At 45.4% G+C, this 23,079-nt stretch overlaps 1 protein-coding gene across 2 annotated transcripts; it reads right to left on the bottom strand.

Moving 5' to 3' along the window:
• Positions 1–13,369: 13,369 nt before the first annotated feature.
• On the bottom strand, positions 13,370–22,247 carry LOC129328788 (zinc finger protein 483-like). Of its 2 annotated transcripts, none has more exons than XM_054978059.1 (3): positions 20,862–22,247; positions 16,357–16,483; positions 13,370–15,280 (listed from the first exon to the last, which is right to left on the bottom strand). In XM_054978059.1, the coding sequence occupies exons 1-3, from the start codon at positions 21,735–21,737 to the stop codon at positions 13,554–13,556; spliced, it is 2,730 nt and encodes a 909-aa protein (XP_054834034.1). In that variant the 5' UTR covers positions 21,738–22,247; the 3' UTR covers positions 13,370–13,553. The 2 variants fall into 2 exon arrangements, with proteins under 2 accessions (XP_054834034.1, XP_054834035.1); XM_054978060.1 differs by having other exon boundaries at positions 13,370–15,277.
• Positions 22,248–23,079: the final 832 nt, after the last annotated feature.

Raw genomic sequence — 23,079 nt, 5'->3', positions numbered from 1 at the left:
TCCTCTAAAGAAAATCAGTTGCTTCCTGGATTACCTCTGGCCTCTCTTTTAATCAGAATATTCTGCACTGGAGTCATAGCTGGGTGTGCATTTGAGGTGCTGGGCTTTGGATTTCACTCTGTGAGCTTCCTTGAGTTTACCTCTGGACAGGTAACATCAGTATTTTCCAAATCAATAATAAGTTTGGAAGCAAAATGGTGTTTCAGGCCTTTCTGTTAAGGCCAATTATTTTCACGTCCTGCAAAATGTGCTGCAGATTTGATTATACTATGTGATGCTGGGTGGAGCTGGTACTGAGCTATACCTAGGCCTTCAGGGATGAAGAAGAAAAGAATGGCAGCCAATCTTTGAAAATATAAACGCAAATCCAAAAGGGATATTTGTACATCTCTCTTCTTGCCCATGCTTTGATGGCCCTACATCCCACAGTCCTTTCTCTGGACTGCAGTTCATCCTCTGTGGGGGCCCCTTGTGGGATCTCTCTGTTCTCTTATGATGTCTGGGCCTGATTCTAGCCCTTGCACAAGATATTCTTAAGCTAATTTTGGGTCCACTGCCACATATCAAATATTAAGTACCTGCAGATGACATAGAGGAAGTAGGAAAAGAGGAAGACCTAAAACGAGATGGCTGGACTCAATAAAAGAAGCCACATCTTCCAGTTTGCAAGATCTGAGCAAGGATGTTAATATCAGAATGTTTTGGAGGTCTTTCTTTCATAGGATTACCATAGGGCAGAGGCAACTTGACAGCACATAACACACGCAGAAGACATACTGAAAAAAGCCACAATTGAAAAAAGCCTGGGGTTGGTCAACATACAAGCAATGTGTTTTCTACAGCCCCAGACAGAACGTGCTTGGTACATAGCATATTTGGCTTCCCGTGTCATCCTGTACTTGTCACCTCTCTTTCCCAGAAAGGGCCTCAGAAACACAACTTCACGGAGGCAGCACAGAAGGACTATCACTCTCTACCCTAGTTAGTGAGAAAAAAAAACGTCAATTTTCCCTGTATCTGTTATTCACATAACAGCTGCTCTAAATTGCAACTCCCTGCATGACCTTTAGGAGACAGGATGGAAACATTCTAAGAAAAGGGTCAGCTGAATAGCAGAGAATGATTTGAATCTATTGATTTTGGTGTTATGGGCCCAGCTCACATCCATTGTGGTCATCTGCAGTAAATTGGAAGGATGACATCCGAGCCCTTCTGGAGACACCTGCAAGCTGGCCACACCCTCAACAAGGCAGCCGAGGGGTGAAGATGATGGACTGCTAAGGCGTGCATGTGGGTCTGAATTTCCCCTATTACCAGAGGCTATTTCTCCTGAAGTGCCATTTTCCCAGAAAGGGCCTTTGCACTGATGGTACTGAGGATTTTCCTCCCGTTAGAAAAGTGTCTTGAAAGCTCTAGTCATCTGCATCTAGGAGCTTGAAATAGTCCCATTGATATTCAAGGACTCCACCCTATACGGCACCCTTTTCTTTTACTCCTTGGAGTTTTATTTTATTTCTGGGTAGTAACTGCTGCCACCAACCAATCTGGAAGAATATCTACTGCTAAAAAGGATTTGTACCTCTAGCTCTTTACTGAGTTGCCATTTAAAGGCTCTGCCTAGCTGCTGTGTCTCCTTCGCTCATACTAGCCAATGCTGGGAGGCTTTAGCACACGTTCTCGCCTTTGCCCTTTCACACCTCAGGGACAGCAAGCTGAACTGCTGCCCCTCCTCTCCTCTGCTCTCCAGAAGGTGAGATGGTTTATGTGTAGCATGGACAAAGAGATCAGGCCCTGGCATCCAAATCACAAAAAACGTCAATAAAAGAACAAAAATCATACACACAGTCTGTATAAGCATCAGGCTGAACAACAATAAAAAGAAACATTGAAAACATGCAATCTTCTTCATGCTAAATCTATACTTATCCTAACCAATGATGAATTTGGATAGGCTAGAATCTCTTCCATTATCTTGGTTCTCAAGGTTTGGAACTCCACCCCATTGTTCTTCAACACATGGTCAGGATGGAGTTCCCTTGTGAAAACTTTTTTCCTCATGGTTTGTGACAACAGCTCATAGGTAAGAGATAAGAACTTCCTTATGTTTAGAAAATTTATAATCTTCCATACCCTTTAGGGTTATTCCTGATCTTTTTGTCCCAAAAGGAAGAAAAACAGTCTAGTCCTCTGGCTTTGCATTCTCTGTTCCTTGTGCATGTAAACTGTTGTCAAGTCGCAGCCAACTTATGGCAACCTCTGCTGGGGTTTTCAAGGCAAGAGACAAACAGAGCTGGTTTGCCATTGCCTGCCTCTCAGTCTCCCATCCAAGTACTAATCAGGGCCAACCGTGCCCAGCTTCTGACAAGATTTGGGAAACCTGGGCCATTCAGGTCAAGGCCTCTGTCCCTTAGGTGTGAGAATCTAGCTGAAGAGTCAGATGGTCTTACTGGTCTTATTTCGGCCACAGCCATTTATATTTCTGAGTACTGAAGTGTTCTGTGTTTGGGAGCTGATTACTCATCCCAGGGCACCTTTCCCTTTCCCCAGCTGCTGGCTTGCATCAAGGCTCTCATAACATGGATACAGTGTAAACCCAGTTATCCTACTATATAAAAGGCAAGCCGTATTGGTGACGACTCACTTTTTATCCCCGTGTTGATGCACTCTGGCTTGTGCAAAGTTAAAGAGTCGTTGCCAATATGGCTTGCTTAGGAAGGGCCAGGGAGAACCGGCGCGCCCCTCCCAAGGCTCTGCAGTGGCCACAGGAAGACCCGGCACAACCCAGTGCTACTGTCCAGCATGCCACTGCAGCAGCCTCCTCAGGGTCTCTGGAAGGTTGTGCCATCGCAGCTGCTGAGGCGCCAGAGAGGCCTGCCACACCAGCCTGGCCCTCAGCACGCCCCGAGCAGGCCAGGGTGTCACAACGGGCTGTGGAGTGCTGCTATGCTCCACAAAGACCCGATTTCTGCCCGCTTGAGGCTGAATCCGGATAGTGCAGAGCACAGGAACTCTGCCGAGACAACGCAACAGGCCCTAGAGCGCTCCTGCCCTCTGCACTGGCACGATTTCCACCCATTTGAGACTGAATCAGTCCGGTGCGGAGATTAGGAATGCTGCCAGGGTGGCACGATGGGCCCTGGAGTGCTCCTGCACTCTGCACTTTTGGCCCGCTGCTGGGGCAGCACATGCCCTCACAAGGCCTTACTACGGCCCATTGTATTTTAAAACACAACGGGCTTTGTTGCTAGTTGAAATATAAATGTGACCTGTAGGGTGCAAGGTATTTCTCTACGTATTCCAAAACACCTCCTTCCTGGAATGGGCCTTGGAAAATGACTTCAGTCTTCAGGAAGCCAGCAGATAGAGAAAAGGAGGATAGCCTAGTTCCTAGACAGGTCTCTGTCTGCAAGGGAACACAGCATGGAGAGCTTCAGCTGGTTATGTAGTTTGTTATCCTATGTAGCACAGCTGGCCTGACCTGGGCTATGATTTACAGGAGGCTGTTGGTTTTGATCTTCTTGTAGGCAAAGAAAGAAGATCTGTACAATTTTTTTAAAAAAAATTGCTGGCAGGAGAGAATGGCCATTTCCCCCAGTCTTTATGGTTTGCCTGTGGGTTGCTCTTAATAGACACTGTCTTCTAGAGTTTGCTGGTGGTTCTCTTACTACAAGTCTGAGCCTAAGACAGGGAAACAGAATCCATTGACCTCTGCATGATTGGCCCAGCACACGTCCTTCAGGGTAATTTGTTGCTGGTTGGAAATAGAAAGACTTTGGAACAGCATCTGTGTTCCTTTGTTTCTCAGCCATGCTCAGCCTCCTGGGAACCTGGCAAAGCCCAGCTGCACCATCCCAGCAGGCAGGTCTTCATGGCACAATCGGTCAGTGCATCTGGCTGTTAACTGGAAGGATGGTGGTTCAAGCCCACCCAGGGACATCTGTGGAGTGGCCAAACCCTTGATGAGGTGGCTGAGTGGTGAAGGTGATGGCCTGCTAATCCATTGTGCTCTGCTCATGTGGGTTTGAATCCCACCCTTGTTGGCCCTTTTTACCATAGGCCAGGGAGGAGGCTTTGTCTCACTGACACCTCCTGAGTTGGCAAAGGCACCAAAAGAGGCAAAGCAGGACTGGAACCCAGGTTGCAAGATTGGCAATCTGTCATGATGCCTCTACTCCCATGGCACAGGTACCGAAGGTTTCATACACTGACATACCTTTTTTTCTGGAATGAGCCTTGGAAATATTACTCCAGGGAGGCAGCAGAGAGAAGGAGTCCAGGAAATTCCTCTCTGCCAGCAGAATGCAGGGGTGGGTCTTGCATGGCACACTGGCTTCTACTGGGACAGCATAGCAGGCTGTGGAGTTTGGTCCTGTTGTGGGCAGGAGAAATAATTGACAGTGAGGAAAAAATGACCATTTTTCAGTTCTCTGTGACTCATCTATTGGCATGCCTGCATGCCTTAGGAAGAGTGTGGGATGGTAAGGCAGGGAGGGAAAATTCCAAGGGCAGAAATGTAAAAGCAGAGGATGGTTTCAATCCATCAACCTCTGGGTTATGGGCCCAGCACGCTTCCACTGCACCACTCTGTTGGCTGGCTGATATGCCTCAGTGTGATTCCTGAAAACCTCTGTCATCTAGCCATTCATGCCCATGCTCAGCCTCTGGAAAGTTGTTTGAGGGAACATATGGAGGATGGTGGCACTCCTTAGCTGGGTGTGTAATGTGTCATCCTGCATGGCACAGCTGGCTGGGGTTAGGATGATGCTTGCAGGATGGAAGGTGGTAGGTTCTGTACCTGTTACCGATAGATTTGTTATTTTCTATGCAAGGTTTGCCTGCATCTTCCAGAGAGAGGAATTGGGGGGCATGTTTGTAAACAAATAGCTCCTCATTAAGCACAGAAGTGTCTGTCTGTGATGTTCTTGCAACAATCTAAGGGCCAAACTGGATGAGACATTGCCCACAGATTTATGTTTGGGTATCTCTAACTGGACCATATGACTATATAGACAAGCGGTCATTTCTGCCTTCCCCTTTGTGCCTATGTCCTCTCTGCCTTCCTGTTTTCATAGAGGTGAGTCCTCACATACACCTTTACAGTACCAACCTACCACCTTTGCAACTGAAGGTGTAATGTGCAGGCTTTTGGCTTAGCTGTTCCTGCATTTCTGAAGGCAAGCCTCAAGGAGGTGCCATTTACTTTTGGTCATGTTTTTTGTGTGTGGAAGGAGTTTTAAAATTTTTATAGTGGTACGTATAAGAATGGACACATTCATTCCTCTGAATCTACACATTTATTTTTGAATTTAAAATATTGCCTAGTCATTATTGCTGGATACCTCATTGTGGCAAAAACAGCAAGACTTGCCAAATGTCATCTTGTGGCCCTGTGGATCTCTGCAATAAGGAAGACATAATGTTATAGGATTATGGAGCATGCATAATGCTTCAGGGAGCCATGAGAGGCCATCTGGATAACAACAACAACAACAACATTTGATTTGTATATCACCCTTCGGGACAACTTAACACCCACTTAGAGCGGTTTACAAAGTATGTTATTACTAGTAACAAAGCCCGTTGTCGGGAAACAATACAACGGGCTCCAGAAAGGGCAGGGCAGGTGGGCCAGGCATTTCTGACTCTGCTCTGCCCCATTGGGCGGGGGGATAGCAGGGCAGCCGGGCCAGGCATTGCCCCCTTTCCAATGCTCCAATTGAGATGGAGGAGGGCAGGGCAACCAGGCCTGGCATTGCCCCCTCCTCAACGCCCCAACTGAGACGGGGGGAGGGCAGGGCGGCCAGGTCTGGCATTGCCCTTCCCCAGTGCCCTGGACAGGAGCCCTGGAGTGCTCCTGCTTCTGGCAGCCACCTGGTTCAGCTCTATTGGGGCCAAACTGGGTGGCTGGAGCTACAGAAGCACTGCTGAGAGGGGGGGAGGGGAGGCGAGCAGCCTAGCGTGCTCGTGCAGCTGGCAGCTACCCGGTTTGGCCCCGTTCGGGTTGAACCAGGCGGCTGGAATAGGATTGCCCATTCCAGGTTGTGAAATTCCTGGAGATTTGGGGGAGTGGAGTCTGGAGAAGTCAGGGTTTGGGGAGAGTAGGCCCCTCAACATGCTATAATGCCATAAAGTCCACCTTTCCGAATAGCCATTTTCTCCAGAGCAACTAATCTCTGTGGCCTGGAGATCTCTTCCAATTGCTGGAGATCTCCAGCCACCACCAGGAAGCTGGCAACCCTAAGCTGGAGCCAGATGCGGCTTTTAGCTGTTGGATTCAGACCCTCTGGGGGCAGAACCAGGTGCCTGGCAGATGCGGGGTCCTGGCGGGGCTGGGAGAGGGAAGAAGACAGGCAAGGAGTCAGGAGCAGGCTGGCAAGCACTGGGCTGGAAATGGGGGAGGGGGTGGGAGAAGGGAGAAATAAGGCAGGGAGACTAAGGCAGGAGCAGGCTGGCAAGTGCCAGGCTTGCAATGGAGGTGGAAGAAGGAAAAAATCAGGCAAGGAGACAAAGCGGGAGGGCGCTTCACTGCTGCTGATCCTGGCGGGGAATGGCCGAGAAGTGTACCCGGCCCTTCCTGCAGCCTGACCAGGGCTTGACAGGTGGGAGGGCGCTTCACTACCGCCGATCCCAATGGGCAACGGCCGAGAAGCACCATGCCCTTCCTGCAGCCTGGCTGGGGCTTGACAGGTGGGCGGGCGCTTTGCCATTCGGCTGGAGGTGCGGGGAGGGAGGGGAGCAGGCAGCGGGGCACGCTCCTGCTCCTGCCTCCTCGGCAAGTCCTGTTGCCAAGACTCACCTCTCATCCCCTCTAGGGGCGCACAAGAGCGGCCTGCACTGTGGAATCTATGTGAGTCATCAGAAACCCGCTTACTGAATTATGTTAGAGGATTATCCCCACAATAATAATCACCATGTGAGGTGGGTGGGGCTGAGAGAGCTCCTAGAAGTTGTGACTGACCCAAGGTCACCCAGGTGGCTTCAAGTGGAGGAGTGGGGAATCAAACCCAGTCCTCCAGATTAGAGTCCCGCGCTTTTAACCGCTACACCAAACTGGCTCTGTGAAACACTTGGCAGAATCCAAATAAAAATATATGTTCACCTTGTGACAAGGGGATTATTCCAGACTAGCAACAGAGCCTGTTGGTTAAAAAAGGGGCCTAGAAAATGGAGCGCAGGAATGCTGGCCTTCCCGCGGCAGCGTCGCCCTCCAGAGGGACGTGATGCCTTGCCTGGCCTTCCCGTGGCCGCACCCTTTGGAGGGACGGGCTGACTTGCCTGGCCTTCCTGCCACGGCAGCGACCTCCGGAGGCCGTATTGGTAACGACTCAGTTTTTATCCTGGTGTTCCTGCACAGGAGCACCAGGATAAAAATTGAGTCATTGCCAATACTGCTTGCCTTTTATAAGGAAAGATCAGAGGGGACCTGCAAAGACTTGCTGGGGGCATTCCCCTCCATTTCCTTATTCCTTCCCTAAAGCATCCACAGTCTTTCTTATCTTCCCCCTTTTTTCCCCTCACAGCCTTCCTGCTTCCTTCTTTCCACCCACTAGCTAACCTACCTTTATCTGTCATTCTCCATGCGTCCATATTATCCTCACAAGAACCCTGAGAGTTAGGTTATGCTGAGAGTTTGTGACTGGTCCAAAGTCACCCAGTGCACTTCCACAGCAGAGTGGTGATTCAAACCTGGGTCTCCCAGATCCTATTCTGAAACTCTAACCACTATACTACACTGGCTTGGGGGGCACTTCAAGCAAGCAAGCAAGCAAGCAAATACCTTTAATGACATACAAAGATCTAAGACAGCAAGCAAGACACTATAAAATTACATAAAATATCAGAAGACAATATATTTATACAAAGCTTGTATTAATCTTAAGCACATCCACTAAAAACTCCGCAACCACTCTAGAAATCACTGTATCATTATCCTTCAACAGAAAACAACAAAAGGATAAATTGTTCTGGTGTTCAATATGTATTGGCAACCTCTCAAACAACACTCTTCATAGCTTATCATATAAACAGCATTCCAACGTTATATGCTGGATGGTTATCTGGGTGGTTGGCTCCACACAAACAGTGTCTTTCTGGAAAGGGGACTCTCTGGTATCTCCCCTGAAGGATACTGGAGGGAAAGGCATTTAGTCTGGCCAACATAAAGGCCCTACGACAGCCCAGGGTCTCAAGATAGGGTTGCCAGGCCCCCTCAATCTCCCAGCGGGGGATTGTGGCCTGGCTCTTACCTTTGAGCAGGGGTGGAGCATGCGCGCACAAAGCGCGCTCTCGCAAGCGTGATGACATCACTTCCAGGAAGTGACATCATCATGCAGCCCTGGGAGCGCACCCATGCTCTGCAGGGGCTTGGGTTGGGGGCCGCTGTGGAACGCAGAATGCTCCTGACATCCACAGCAGCCCAAAATGCACCCACAGATCAGGCTCATTTTGAGGTGCTGCGGAGCGCACGAGCGCTCCTGCACTCCGCAGCACCTGAAACGGGCCCGTTTTGGCGCGGATCGGGCCCATTTTGAGCCACTGTGGAGTGCGGGAGCGCTGCTGTGCTCTGCAGTGGCCCAAAATGGGCCCAATCCACACCCGTTTGGGCCGTTTTGAGCAGGAGTGCTCCTGTGCTCCGCAGTGGCCCCAATCCGGGCCAAAACGGGCCCGATCCTGGTGACTGCTGCGTGCAGGAACGCACAGCACCGCAGGGGACCACGCACGGAAGGTGCGTGCCCCCCCCCCACTGGCCAGGTAAGTGGGGGTGGAGTGGGGATCCCCCGCCCCCACTGGGGGTTTGGCATCCCTATCTCAAGATCATAAAAGTACTGCGGAATTCTGTCTATGTACATAGTCAATCCTAACGCAGCTGATGAGGAGCAAACAAAAGGTTGGGCTGGAAATAACTTCTGTTGCTCCCAATCTAGTAAAAGCTGCTTAACACACTTAAGGATATAGGCCTCATCAGACATAAATAAGTCATCCACTGCCAGTCTCATATGCTTAAGTTTACTCAGTATGCCCACTGGCCATGCCCAAGAATATCAGTCCCTTTTCAAATAGGTTAATAGGCTAGAAGGCTCAGCTCTAAAATAAATTTTGAGCCAAAATTTAAAGGTAGTAATCCATGCCCTTGTCTCAATCAAAGATTGACTCAATTCAGCACACAAAGCTAAATAAACACAACTTGGGACACTCAAAATTTGCCTAAAAAATATTGCTTGAATATCCCCTACCTTTCTGTTAAAAGTGAAAATCTATATTGGTATACCATAGAGCATTTGAGCTAAGATTTTTGCTTTGAAAACTTTCATGGCTGCTGGGACACATTGGTTACCCCTAGAAAAATAAAATTGTTCAATTTGGGAAGCTGTAGAAAAATAAAATTGTTCAATTTGGGAAGCTGTGCACTTAGCCAACTTTATTGACCTCTCACGATGTAACACCCAACTAAGATTGTAATTAAATGTAATGCCCAAATATTTAAAACTTTTGGTTTGCTCAACTGGAAAGTTACCAATCAACCATTTCTGTGGGTGCCAGCTTTCTGAGAAAACAACAACTTTTGATTTGGAGTATTTAATAGATAAAGATGGGTTGGTGTTGGAGTCAGGTAAAACTCTACAGGAATCTGTCCCAAACCTGAGGCGCCAGAATGGATGCGTATTCAATGATGACTGTCAGATGCTGGAAATGATATTAAGTATTGACTGACTATTGCCCAGTGAGGAGAGGAGAATGATTCACTTCATCTCTTGGAATATTGCTGGATGGAAGAGCAAAATGTATGATCCAGATTTTATTAAATTTTTAAATCTTTTTGATCGTGCTCTCCTTAAGGAAACATGGTTGGAAGATAGGATAGAAGATAGGCTAGAGCGAAACATGTTTAAAGTGTATAATTTGTCAGCTTTTAAACTTCATTCTAAAGGCCGTTGTAGGGCGGGTCTAGCAATTTTGATGAAAGCCGATCTCCCATTAAAGATACAACCCTTGGACGCCTGTTCTTCAATAGCCCAGGCCCTGTTGATAACCGCTTCTGCTTTGATCCTAATTGTGATCAATGTGTACTTTACCCCCAAGCATCGATGTTACTAAACAACTTGCTTTTTGTAAGGAACTTTCAGACTATGTGTACATTCTAACAAGGCAGTTCCAAACAGCCCAGCTTATGATTTTTGGGGACCTTAATGCTCGGATTGGAGTCAACAACCAGAAGTGGATCTCGTCATTTGGCTTTGAAGATGAAGAATCTCTCCCCCTCCAGTTATGTTTACCCCACTTATCCAAGGATACTTTAATTAATAGAACTAGCAATAGATTGATTGAATTTTGTATAACTCATAATGTTATAGCATTTAATGGCCTCTGGATGTAGTGTGGGGGGCACTTTTGAACAGTAGCAAGCAGCCAGGCCTAATTGAGTCATGGAAGTCATATAGTGTCAGGTCATCCAGTGGTTGCTTCTTGGCCTAGCCCCCTCAAAGACCCAAACAACTGTGGAAAGGGCCTTGCCCTCTGCTCCCTCCCCTTGCCTTTTCCTGACAGAAACCAAACCTGGAATATTGGCTGAAGTGGTATGGTTGCCAGCAATAGCCAGTAATATCATCTGGTTACAGGTGCTCTTTTTATCATTTGGGTTTTTTAACCTGCCAATGGTTTTTTTTTAAGATTTCATATTTTTCTGCAAACCTGAGACATTTTTTAGGTGTGTTAGAAGATCTGTCTTGTCCATTCATGATTCCAATCTTCAGAACAGGGCCACTTAGTATATAAGATGATCTTGCATGCATAAACTCAGTACACTCACATGAACGTAAGTAGTGTTCCCTTGTATGATACAAGCTGTCTGTCTAGTCCAGCATCTTGTTTAACATAGTGGGCACCCAGTTGCCTTAGAGGGCCAAGAAAACGGGGCATAGAGGCCGAGGTCTTCCCATGATATTGCCTCCTAGCATAGGGTGTTAGAGATTTACTGGCTCTGCATGTGTCTCTTTAGGCTCCGTGGTTAGTAACTATAGGTAGACCTATCTAAAAGGGATCTTGAAGGATGTTGTGCTTCTGACCTTTGATGGTTTGTTGACCCTGGCTGACTCAGTTAAGAGCCATACTAGACCCAGTACACCTGCTAGAGAAGAAAGAAAATGCAGCTGCAAAAAAAGCCTTCTCACAACTCAGATTAGTCTGGTAGATGGCCCTGTACCTTGACACAGTTGATCTGGCCACCTGGACTCATGACACAGTAACATCAAGACTAGACTAGACTCTCTACATAGGTCTCCCCTCAAAGTTGACTTGGAGACTCCAGCTGGTGCAGAATGCTGCAGCTCGTTTACTCTCAGAAGCTAGACAGACATCCCTATCACCCCTGTTCTGCAGTCACTCCATTGGCTTCCCATCAGTAACTGAGCTCAATTCAAGGGCATGACTATCACATTCAAAGCCCTTCATTGCCTTGACCTTTCATATCTGTGCGACCACCTCTTCCCCTATGTTTTGTCATGGCTGCTTCACTCATTCGGACAAGGCCTTCTGCAGATACTGTCCTGCAGTTGGGCAAAATCAATAGCTGCTCAAACGTGTGCTTTCTCTGTGGTAGCCACCACCTTACGAATGGCCTGCCTGAGGAGGCCAGGAAAGCCCCCACTCTCTTGGCTTTCTGCAAACTATGCAAAACTGAATTATTCAGGAGGCGTTCTACCCAGATCATAGGGCTGTGTTATAAGAAAGCTCAGAGGGATGCCTTGGTAGGGAAGAGACTATTCGCTACTCTGTTGGGTAGTCTGCTGATGTAGACATGAGACTTCTAGGGAGTTTCCATATTGCAAAACATGCTGTGTAAATTAGTTATGCTTTGTTTTCAGAAAGATTTTATCTCTGTGCTTGGTTTTAAGCTTGTTTTCAAAATGTCTGCTACCCTACCCTACTGTCTCTCTTTCATGTCCTAACAGTTGTTCATTATTGCACTTTGCTCAGTGAATGTCCTAGATGTTGATTATACTGTATTTTCACTTGTGCTGTGTAATCTGCCTTGGATCACTGTGAGAAAGGCAGACTAGTCATCATCATCATCATCATCATCATCATCATCATCACTGACAATGAACTGCCAATTTAATGACTCATCAAATACAGAAATTTTTTTTGTCCAATCTGAACCTGTTGCTCATCAACCTCATTGGATTCCCCCAAGTTCTAGTACTTTGGGAGAGGAAGAAAAATTCTCATTATCCCCTTTCTCTACCCCATGTATAAGTTTGTAAACATGTATAAGTTTGTAAACTTATACATGTCCCCACTTAGCCAACTTTTTTCTAAACTAAAAAGCTCCCAACTACTTCAGCCCTTTCTTGTAAGAAAGGTGCTCCAAACCTTTCATCACCTTGATTACTCTCTTCTGCATTTTTCCAGCTCTCAGATAGTGACCATAACTGTATGTGTTAAGGGATTTTTAATTGAGAAGTCAAATCTTCTGTATTTTGATAGATCAAGATGGGCAACTGTGTTTGTCTGTAGCAGTAGAAAAGAGCAAGAGTCCAATAGTATCTATAAGACCAACAAAATTAGTGGTAGGGTATGAGCTTTTGTGAGTCACAGCTAGAGATGGGCATGTTGCCTTGCATATCATCTGTTGCTTTGAATATGTACTCCTATATACTAACTGTGATTCATGTTCTCTTGTCAGTCCTAGAATTGATTATGTTCTGTTTCAGCCATTCTTCAACTCTGTATTGGATTTTTGCTAATGCTATGTCTTTATAAAATCTGATGACATTGTTTATGAAAATGTCCTTGATACTGTATAGAAATATTGTAGATACTGTATGGAAATGTCCTTGATACTGATTGTACTGAGAGGCAGACTATAAATGACAAATAAAAGAAATAAACAAATCAGTGACTCTCAAATTAATTTAGCTACAATATTTTCCTTTTCCCCTCTTTTGTATTAGCTGCCTAGCCTTTATGTCATATTTCCTCCCTTGCATTTTTTGTGCTCTGCATTATATACTCTAGTTTAATACAATAAAAATCTTCTTTGATTAAAGAAGAGGCTGTGTCAAATGTTTGCCCCCAGGTGCCCAGACATTCATGCTGGTATTCTGCATGTGCTCAGAGGCTCACCAGGTCCAAACTGATCGTGAAAGGAAAACCTGACAAATCAGTTTGGTGGTGACAGAACCAAGGAAGTATAGCCAAGCGGGGAGGGAAGAGTGGGGGGTTGTCCACTCAAACACAGTACACACACTCTCTCCCTCTGTCTTCCTTTCAAGTAAATTTGGCAGGTTACTTCCACTTCCAAGAACAGCAATTCTACTTAGATAGAATGAGCATGGACATAGTATCAGGGATCAATTTAATTTTGCTATGATCACCTCTAATTTATTGCAACAAGTGCGGTCCCAAACGATTGCATGTTTTCAAACAAGGTGCTAATTCCATCAGTGCCAAACTTCCTGTTCCCTGAGTCTGAACCTTATGTCCAACCCCAAACAAAAGTATTTGGTCAGCCCCAGCTGCTTAATCAGGAGTTTGGGGTGGGGGTGGGGACACCTTCAGGGGCTCATTTTTCTCTTGAGCCCCAGTGATGGCCATAGTCCTGCTATAACATTGGTCTGCACAGCTTTCCCAACCAGCTTAGCCTCGATAGCTTTAATATCATTGCAGTGCTGCACCAGCTGGGCCTTAGTATTCCGGGAGGTGAATTCCAAATCTGAGATCCGGTGTTCGGCATCATTGGTGGTGCCACAGAGGTTCCCCAGGGCGTTCTGGATGCCGATAACTGTTGGGTGCAGCCTGGAAACTGTGGACTTAATTTCAGCCGTGTCTGCAGCCACCTGCTCCAGTACTGCCATTAACTGTGTCGTAACAGGCTCAGCAACCATTTTATCAAGAAGGGAAAGGGAGGAAGCTTTTTGCCAACATTTCGCTTCCCTGGAGTCTGAGGACGATGCTCCATCGTCTGAGGTTGTTCTGTTTGTATCTGTTGTCATCTGGAGCATTTCATGGGGCTGGGCATTAACATGCACAGGGCTGCGTTTCCAGGGAGCCCTCTGGCCCATTTGAAGCTCAGGAAACCTGCATCCGCGTTTTCTGAAGCCCCACCAGTTCTTCAATTTCTGTCGTTTCTGCGGCTTCCTTCCCAGGTAGAGCCTCCGCTGCGTCCCAAGGACAGATTTGACAGGTATATTATTCCCACTACAAGGTTTTCCATTTTTGTCAAATCTGTGTTTTTTCAAAACTGAGACACAGTCAGAATTTGCCCCAGAATCAGAGCAGTGGGGCTGCTGGGTAGAAGCTATACTCTGGATAAGCTGTCTCTTATGACTGGAGCCTTCAGACAGATCTTCTCCTGGGCTGCCTTTTTGACTACTGTTGTGTTTTGAATATTCTTCCAGATTGGGGCATGTAGGCTGGGACTCCAATGATGGCTGAGCATGTAAGAGAAGCAGGGCTTTGGTTTGTTCAAGCAAACCATTTCCAGGAGTAGTAGGTTTCCCTTCTCCTTCCTTCCGTGGACTGCAGATCTGTTCCCTTTCCAGAATGTTCTTCTTACTAGTTATATCTACAGTCCCATTCACACTTTCTTGGGAGTAAGCCTTATTCAGTTCAGTGAGTGAATAAACATGCATAGGCTCAGGCTGTGAGTCTACCTCAGGACTTTGGGAAATTTCTTCTTCAGATATTAACAATAACCCCCCAGTCAGTGCCACACATTCAAAATCATCCCCTATATAGATGCTCTGATCATGGGGAAGTATTAAGGATTCCTCTTGGTTGCCACTATTAATACCCATGCAGGGAGTCTCCCAACCTAGCCCACTATCTTGGTGGTCCATCGAGTTATTTCTAAAAAGAATTAATTTCTCTTCTATTCTAGGGTTGTTTGACTGCTGCCTCTCTATACCCTTCTCGTCCTCTTTGATTAAATTTTCCTCAGGATTCTGAGAGATTTTCTTCTCTGAGGTTTCCTGTATTTCCTCAGATAATACTGCATATTTAGCATCTTCCTCTGATGATACATCTCTTTTCCCGCAATATGCACACCTGGTCTCCAGGCCTCGTTCAGCATCTCTGGTTATTTCCTTCAAATTACTGATGAAAGGAATGTCATCTTCTTCCCCTGCACTGCTTTTTGGCTTCCTTTCCAGATGGTTTCCTCTAATCAAATCTTCCTCAGAGCCCCAGGAATCTTCCTTGTTGGATTTTTTCAACAACTCCACTACAGGTTCAGAAGTTTGCTGCCAGGGGTCCTCCTCCCTCTTGCTCTCTGTCCCACCTGCTGAAACAAAGGGAAAAAATCAAGTAATTCCCTCAGTTAACAAGGATAACTTTGCACATATGCAATAAAGCCTCTCGTTTACTGATAAGCCCATTTAACGCTATTTATTAATTGGAAATATATCATTAACTGAATGCCTCCATCAGCAGGCGAAGTACAATATGTTTGTAAGAACAAAATCTATCACCAATTTTGAATGTGTTTCACTCTATTGGGATTTATCTTTTATTTTTGTAATTCCACTCTGGTTGTGTAGGCATTTTTGAATTTTATCCTCACAATAAGGCTGTGAGGTAGCCTAAGCTGAAAGACTGACTGGCCAATGGACAACCAATGAGCTCCACAGCTGGGCAAGCAGAGAGATTTTCTTTTATGGAACTCAAAGTGGTATACATAGAGGTCCCTTTCACCTTCTCATCCAGGCACTGGCCAAACTCAGACCTGTTTAGCGTAAGCAGAGTTGCTATATCTCCTGGGCTTTCAGACCTTCAAGGAGCTCTGGGCAGTATATGAAGGGTTCCAGCCAGGCCGAGCAACAGTACCTGTCTTAATGCCACTCAGAGAAGGCACAGAGTGGCACTGATCTCTGTAGGGTTGCCAAATGCCTGGAGATAAAAATGCCCTACCCCTTTAAAAGAGGCTTAATAGGATGTTATTTACCACATGATGTCATTTACCTCCATGCCATGAAAAACTTAAGCTGCCTATTTCCACACATTAAGCCTGGGACAGGACATTTTTCTCCAGGCCTCTTGTCAACCCTATTACTGAATTGGCTATTACCAGTAAGTTATAGCTTTAAGGTTAAGGGGCAGTGGGTAGGTTGATGCATAATGGTATTAGAACAAGCACACAGAAAAATACTGGAGTAACACATCACCCTACTACCACACCTATCAATTAATCAATGTTCTGAGGTGGTTAGATTGGGCAGCTTGCAACCTGAAGGGGCTTGATAGGCTTTCAAAGATGGCGACAGCATCTCTTGTCCTGTTCGCATAGAATACTGATCATATGAAACATACATTATTTTTAATGCCTTAGACCCCATAGCTGGATTTTCTAAGAGGACTTACTCAGCCAAGCCACGTTATCATAATTCTGATGCATGACATTCCAATATAGGGTTTTTTCTCCCTGGTCCAGCAGAGCCCATTCCTCCTCAGAGAAATGCACAGCTATGTCTTCAAAGGTGACCAGGTCCTGAAACAATCAGAGGGAAGTTAAATTAATTACATGAGACTATTTTACAGAGACTTGGAGACGGTTTTGCCAAGCCAATCTCAGATAAGTGGTGAATTGCTTGTACAATCTTGGGCAAATCCACTGTACTTCAGCCTCAGTTTCCAACCTGAAAAATGGGTATCATTGAGGTACCACGCACAGTCCCCTGTAGAGGCAGATGAAAATAGTGGTTGCCCTTCTTAGCCTGACCAAAAAAAAAGATGCTAAACATAACACTGCAAGTTTTAACAGAAAGAAAACTGCAAACCCCTCCAACCCCACAATTTAATTGTATTGCCATCTAGACAACAGAACTGGACAAAACTTAACACATTATGTCCCACTGATATCAGTGACAGAGAAGAGATGAAACATTGCTACAAGACACGGAGGAAGAAGGTTTACTTTCCTGATCTCAGGTTCTATCATCTGGTTTACATGTTAACTTATATTAATTATTGGGATTGCTGCTCTCATCCATCTTGGGCTCTTCTGGAGGTTTCTTGTCTGATGCCCTTCTTTAAATGAAATGCATTATGGCCTATTTATGCTAAAATGTACCCTGTTCCTCCTGCCATTTCAGCAGTTAGAGAATTATGACAAATAATATCACAACAATATTAATTTGACCCATTTTTACATCCTAAATTAACATTATGGGCCAATCCAAATCTAAAAATTGGGAGACAATCATTTTTATGCAAGGCTGGGACAGATAGGGGAATTCTTACTTTGCACCATTGATAGGCTATGATGAATTAGGGCTGCCAATTCCCCTGTTCCCACCTCCTCCCCACCGGATTTTCAGCCATTTGGGGCCTGTTTCGGGGCCGAAACAGCCCAGTTTGGGCCCAAAATGGCCAGGATCAGGCTCAAACAGCCAGGATTGGTCCCAAAATGGCCAGGATTGGGCCTCTGACGGGTGGTGGATCACTCTCCTGCTCAGCAGCAGCCCAATCCTGATAATTTTGGGCCCCTTTTCAGCCATTTTCAGCCCCTTTTTGCCATTTTGGGACCAATTTCGGCCCTGAATGGCCAGGATTGGGTCCAAAACAGCCAGGATAGGTGATGTCAGGGGGTGTGGCATAAGTAAATCAGTTATGCTAATGACACACTTCTGGTGATGGCAAGGGACGTGGCATATGCAAATGAGTTGTGCTAATGAGTTATGCTAATGAGTTCCTGCAGCTCTTTTCAACGAAATGACCCGTTTGTTTATAAACATTTGATGTCAGATAGGTGCAGCATTTAAGTTTTGTTTTTCTCCAACCCTCTGAGCAAGGAAAAAATTCATTCCATTTCATTATGTAATGCATAAGGTCAGGGTGGAAGAAGGGGAGGAAATCTGAGGACCTCAGAACCTCCTAGACAAATGGTAACCCCCAGATACTGGGATCTACAGCCCGTTGTTAAATTTTATTTTATTTTAAGGAGTTTATACTCTGGTGGATCTCCTGTTTGAGAGGGAGTTTTAAAGATAGCCTGAATATAAGGCTTGGTTTATGTTGTTATTGTTTGATATAACATTCTACTTCTATTTCTAAAGAGAACTTCTTGTTCTCTTTAACTAGAGCCAATATTTACCTGGCAAACTATCAACAGACTGGATGGAAAGTAAGACCAGTCCACTTACGGGAAGAAAGCCAGATTGTTTGACTAGGGCAGCTGAATACTTAACAAAAAATAGTCCTGTTAAAATAAAGTCACCTAAATATACAATTATAGCAGCAGCAATACGGTGGTCATACAAGACAGCAACTTTTTTTGTATGTCTCTTAAAATAAATTGCAGGGGACTGAACAATTTAGTTAAGAACAAAAGAATTTCAACAATGGTTCTAATTTAGCAACACCCTGATTGATACTACAAGAAACCCACCTCAAAGCAAAATCAAATCAGGTATTTAAGTTGACCTGGTAGGTATTTTGGAATATCTAACTAATAATGAATCCACAAACCAAACATCCCCAAGAATGGAATACTATCAAAGGCTGGCATATATTTAAATTTTTTCTTGGAATACTGTATAACTGTACATCTGTAAATAGTTTGTAAGTACTGTATACTATTTTGTCTACATTGCTATATTAATGTTAAGGAGACGAGAATTACATATTAAAACATTTTAACTCTGTTTAATGATTGTTTATTTGTTTATTAATTATTAATGACTGTAAAACTGAAAAAATATTGAATAAAATATAAATTAAAAAAATAAATATTTGATATCAATAAATATGATATGCAGAGTCTTAGGAATTAATGGAATAAGAAGCTAGATTGCCCAGTTTTGCCAAAGCAATGGGACATGCCTTAAACTTTATACCTATTATTTCTGTGCATCTCAAGTTGTGACTTGTTCAGCAAAAAATTGTTAGGATATCAACTTGCTGGCATTGAAACTTACAAGCCGCTTCTCTTAAGCATATGCTTTGGGAGTGTCCAGTTATTTGGTCTTTTGGGGAGGGAGTCATTACTCATATGAACTTTCTATTAGAATATTCACTGATTTTTGAGGAAGCTTAAGTACTTTTAAACTATTTGCCTGGTTGGTTTGTTTTTAGGATAACTGATGGTCAAAGATAATGGACCCTCTGTACCCTAATAGTACTTATACAAGTCAAAAGTCTTATATTACAACACTTAAGAGATAAACAACATCCACCTTCTGCAATTCAATGAATTGTGAACCTTACAACCTTATCTATATTTGAATGTATGGCAGATAGACAACAGTTGCATATGGAATTATTTTTAGATATTTGAAAACCTTTTATAGATGCTTATGTGTAGACCTGCCACTACTGTTGTCGTGTTTTAATTCTATTTTGTACAAGGTTTAATTTTTAATTTTTTAAAAAAGGAAGATTAGGTGAGGGCCACTAATTCAGATGGCTTTAAGAAGGGATTGGACCTTCAACCTAAGATCAAGATTTTTCAATTTATAATAACATTCAAGAACTTTTTGTAATATAATTCTTTATATGTTGTATTGTTACGATGTAGTTCATACGTTTTTGTATTTAACGCTTTATAAGTGAGTTTTGTTACATCTATGATTTACCTTTTCTCTCTGTAATTTTGTTAAAGGCAAGTAATAATTTTAAAAAATTAAAAAGAAGAAGAAGGGATTGGACAAATTCCTGTCTATTAATACTATTAGCCATGAAGGTGAATGGACACTTTGTGTTTTGAGTGTATATTTGGAGGCAAGCAACAGGGCAGGACTCAAACACCATGCTCTATTTGTGGGCTTCCTAGAGGCATCTGATTGGCCACAGAAACAGGATGCTGGGCGAAATGGACCTGTGGTCTGATTCAGCAGGGTTTTTCTGATGCTCCTCTGGACCTTTTATAGGTACCATTTATTGCTGCCCTCAGAGCAAATACAAGTTACAGTAAAACCTAAGAAAATCACTGTAGATCTCTGAAAGGCGAATGTATCTTCCTGCTGCTCTTTAGGGTTACCCTTTCAGAATCTTGATAATTTCCATGCCTTTAAGCATTTGAAAGAAGAGAAGGTTACCCCAAACAATGTTGCTTCTGTCCTTTTAGTAGGGAGCTGAGAAAAGCAGCATCTGCTGAAAATCTCCACTAGATATAACAGGACAGGGCTACGCTGAACCTTGGTGAACTGAAGAGATGCATCTCATATCTTGCTCTTGCTAACAGCAGGGTTGGAAGGCAACCCATGCTGAAGGTCAGCTGGGATGCTTCTGGTCAGAGCATGCCTTTAGTTCCGCAATGGCAGACAGGAAGGCTATAAGGTAAATAAATGTCATACTAAATGTGTGGGAGTGATGCCAAATGAACAGCATTCTGGCCAATGACACAAGTGGACCATAAATAAGAGTGCAGAGTCTGTGTATGAAGCTGGAAAAATTGGCCAGCATGAACCAACCTTGGCAGGGCGCCACACTCAGTGCAATGCATCTTGTTCAGGCAGATCTCTCGAGTGCCTCCGAGATGTGTGACAAGCAAGTGAAGCTCTGCCCATCCCACAAAGCTTTACCTCTATCTCATAAGAAAGCTCAGGAGTTCCATGAGAAAAAAAACTGGTTCACTTTGACTGGAGATGAGGTGCCACAGCCTCTGGTACCAGACTCCTTCCACAACTGGCCCAAAGAAATCTTTAACCCTCCTGACATCAAGAGCATTTGCAGCATGCTTTCAACAGACATCCTTGCCCCCCAGAATGAATGACCTGAGGCCCTTGCTTCTGGCTAACTGAACTTTCTGCATACTCCCTGTTTAGAAGCACTCAAGACCTACCAAGCCCTTATTTAGAACAGGACACACAACAGTTCTAAAGGACTCATTCTACAAGCAGAGTCACAAATGCTCTCGAAGCACTAACCTTCCCCAGCTCCTGGCCAGCCCTGGCCAATTCCTGGTCCCCCAAATAGATCTCGGCCAGCTGAACTGCCTCCGTGCTGCTGCTCGGCTCCCTGGCTCTCACCCAAGCCTGCATATCAACCGGCAGCACAGCCAAGAACTGTTCCAAGATGACCGTGTCCACAATCTGATCTTTGTTGTGCTCCAGAGGACACAGCCACTGTCGAGCTGCCTCACTGATCCAGGATAGGATCTCCTGTGGATTTGATCCTGGTGGTACGGTTCCCGAGCGAAACCTCTGCCGCCCAGCTTCCTGGCTGGCCTGGAGAAGGGTTGAATGGGATGTTTGGGGTTTCTCGCAGAATCTAGGGATGTCCATGGAACTACCACCCGTGACTCTCTCTGAAGACCCATGCAAGTCTGGAAGCATTAAGGAGAGCGACGAGGATTCCTCAGGAATGGGCTTGGTGACAGTGGCAGATGGCGTTTGTGAGTCACAAGTCCCCTGGCGGGTTGCATTCAGGCGTGCTTTCAAGCGCTGGAATGTCTGTTTCACATTTTGGATACACAGCTTCTTAGTGGGAACTGCTTCCAGCAACCCATCAGAATTTGACGGGACCACTTTGCGGGTCAGTTGAGGGCTAGAGGAGGTTGTGGCCTTTGCGTGGCACTCCATTATCTTGTCTTCTCCAGCTGTCTTGCTGGGAGGGTGATGATGTGGCAAGTACTTAATGACTCGGTTGTCACACGTGTGGGCCCTCCCTGGGCAACGGTCTCTGTGGTAGATTGCGCATTTCCATACAGTTTTGTTCCCAAATACACGCTCCTTTGTATACAGGTACCCTTTATAAGACAGCTGATCCCGCCCTTGCTTACTCTTCACATATTTCAATGACATTTTTCAAAAGAAACGGGGGAGGGGGCAGAATTAGGGTGTATATAAAAAAGAATCAAAGGGAACCCCCCCAAAAAGAGTTGCAATGAAGAATCCGGAAAAAAGTCACTCACTGAGATGCTACGCAAAATAGTTCTTTCTCTGAGCCATATCCGAGGAGCCAGGAAGAGTTGCTTACAAATTACAGGAGAGGGAAAGGGCTCGAGTTTCCCGAGGGTTGCACCCACGTGTCAATCATCTGCAAACATTTTTTTCTTGACTCCTGTTTAGGGGATCCGGTCAAACCTGTTAGGTAATACTTGCCTCCAAGAGGATGCCGGGTGGAGTCCTTTCCTTGTTAAATGCCAGGCCCGTCTCCTGATCCCCCTTGCGGGGCGTCGCTTAACAGCGGCTCCGGCTTTCAATCGATCGAAAGAGCATCCGGAGCCCGGCAACAGGAAGGTGGGAAGCTGTCAAGAGCCTGCGGGGCATTTCTCACTCCGGTCAGCTTCTTGCGCAAGCGGCGACGCGGAAGCCGATCTGCTCCTCCCAACTACGCCTGCTTGGGCACGCATCGGAAGGATAAGGAGGAGCCGCCGCTTCAGCAGATCCGGCTTCGATTGCCATTTGCCTTTAGAAAGCGGGCAGAAAAGGCAGGGGAGGGAGAACCGCCGCCTCTTCCGGCGTAAAGCCATCTAGTGGGAGAATCAAAGACAGCCAGCCCGGGGAAAATGAAACTAGCTGAATCGTTTTTTTAAAGATGGGTAGCCGTGTTAGTCCGTCTGTAGCAGTAGAAAAGAGCAAGAGTCCAGCAGCACATATAAGACTAACAAAATTTGTGGTAGGGTATAAGCTTTCCTAAGCCACAGCTCACTTCGTCAGATACCAGACTCACCCTCTGCAAAGGAGAAGAGCACTTGCTTCTGCAAACCTTTCAGAAAAACGTTAAAAAGTCTTTTTTTTAAATTAGAAAATTAAAAACGCGGAGGGCAAAACCAGCAGAGAGACCGCAACAAAATGCAGAAACCCGACGAGTGAGGGGCGATTGGGAGGCGGGCAGAGCAAAGGCACAGTAAATGGAGCAGGAGCCAGAAGGCTGGGAGTCGGAAGAGGGAAGCAGGCGGCGGAAGAGACGCTGCGAGGCAGGCGGACATCGGGTCCCACCCCCAGGTTCTGTCCCATCCTCCTTTTGTAGTTAATAATAAAGTTTAACAACCAGGCCCTCCTTATTTGGTTCATTAAAAACACTTGACTCAATAAAAGCCACGTCCGCCAGTTTGCAAGATCTGAGCAAATCTGTTAATGAGGGGGAGTTTTGGAGGGCTTCCATTCATAGGGTCGCCGTAGGTAGGAGACAACTTGATAA

This window comes from Eublepharis macularius, chromosome 4 (genome assembly GCF_028583425.1).
Source record: "Eublepharis macularius isolate TG4126 chromosome 4, MPM_Emac_v1.0, whole genome shotgun sequence".
Taxonomy (NCBI): Eukaryota; Metazoa; Chordata; class Lepidosauria; order Squamata; family Eublepharidae; genus Eublepharis; species Eublepharis macularius.
Note: the sequence above shows the minus strand (reverse complement) of the source record. Positions and strands in the feature narration are given on the sequence as shown.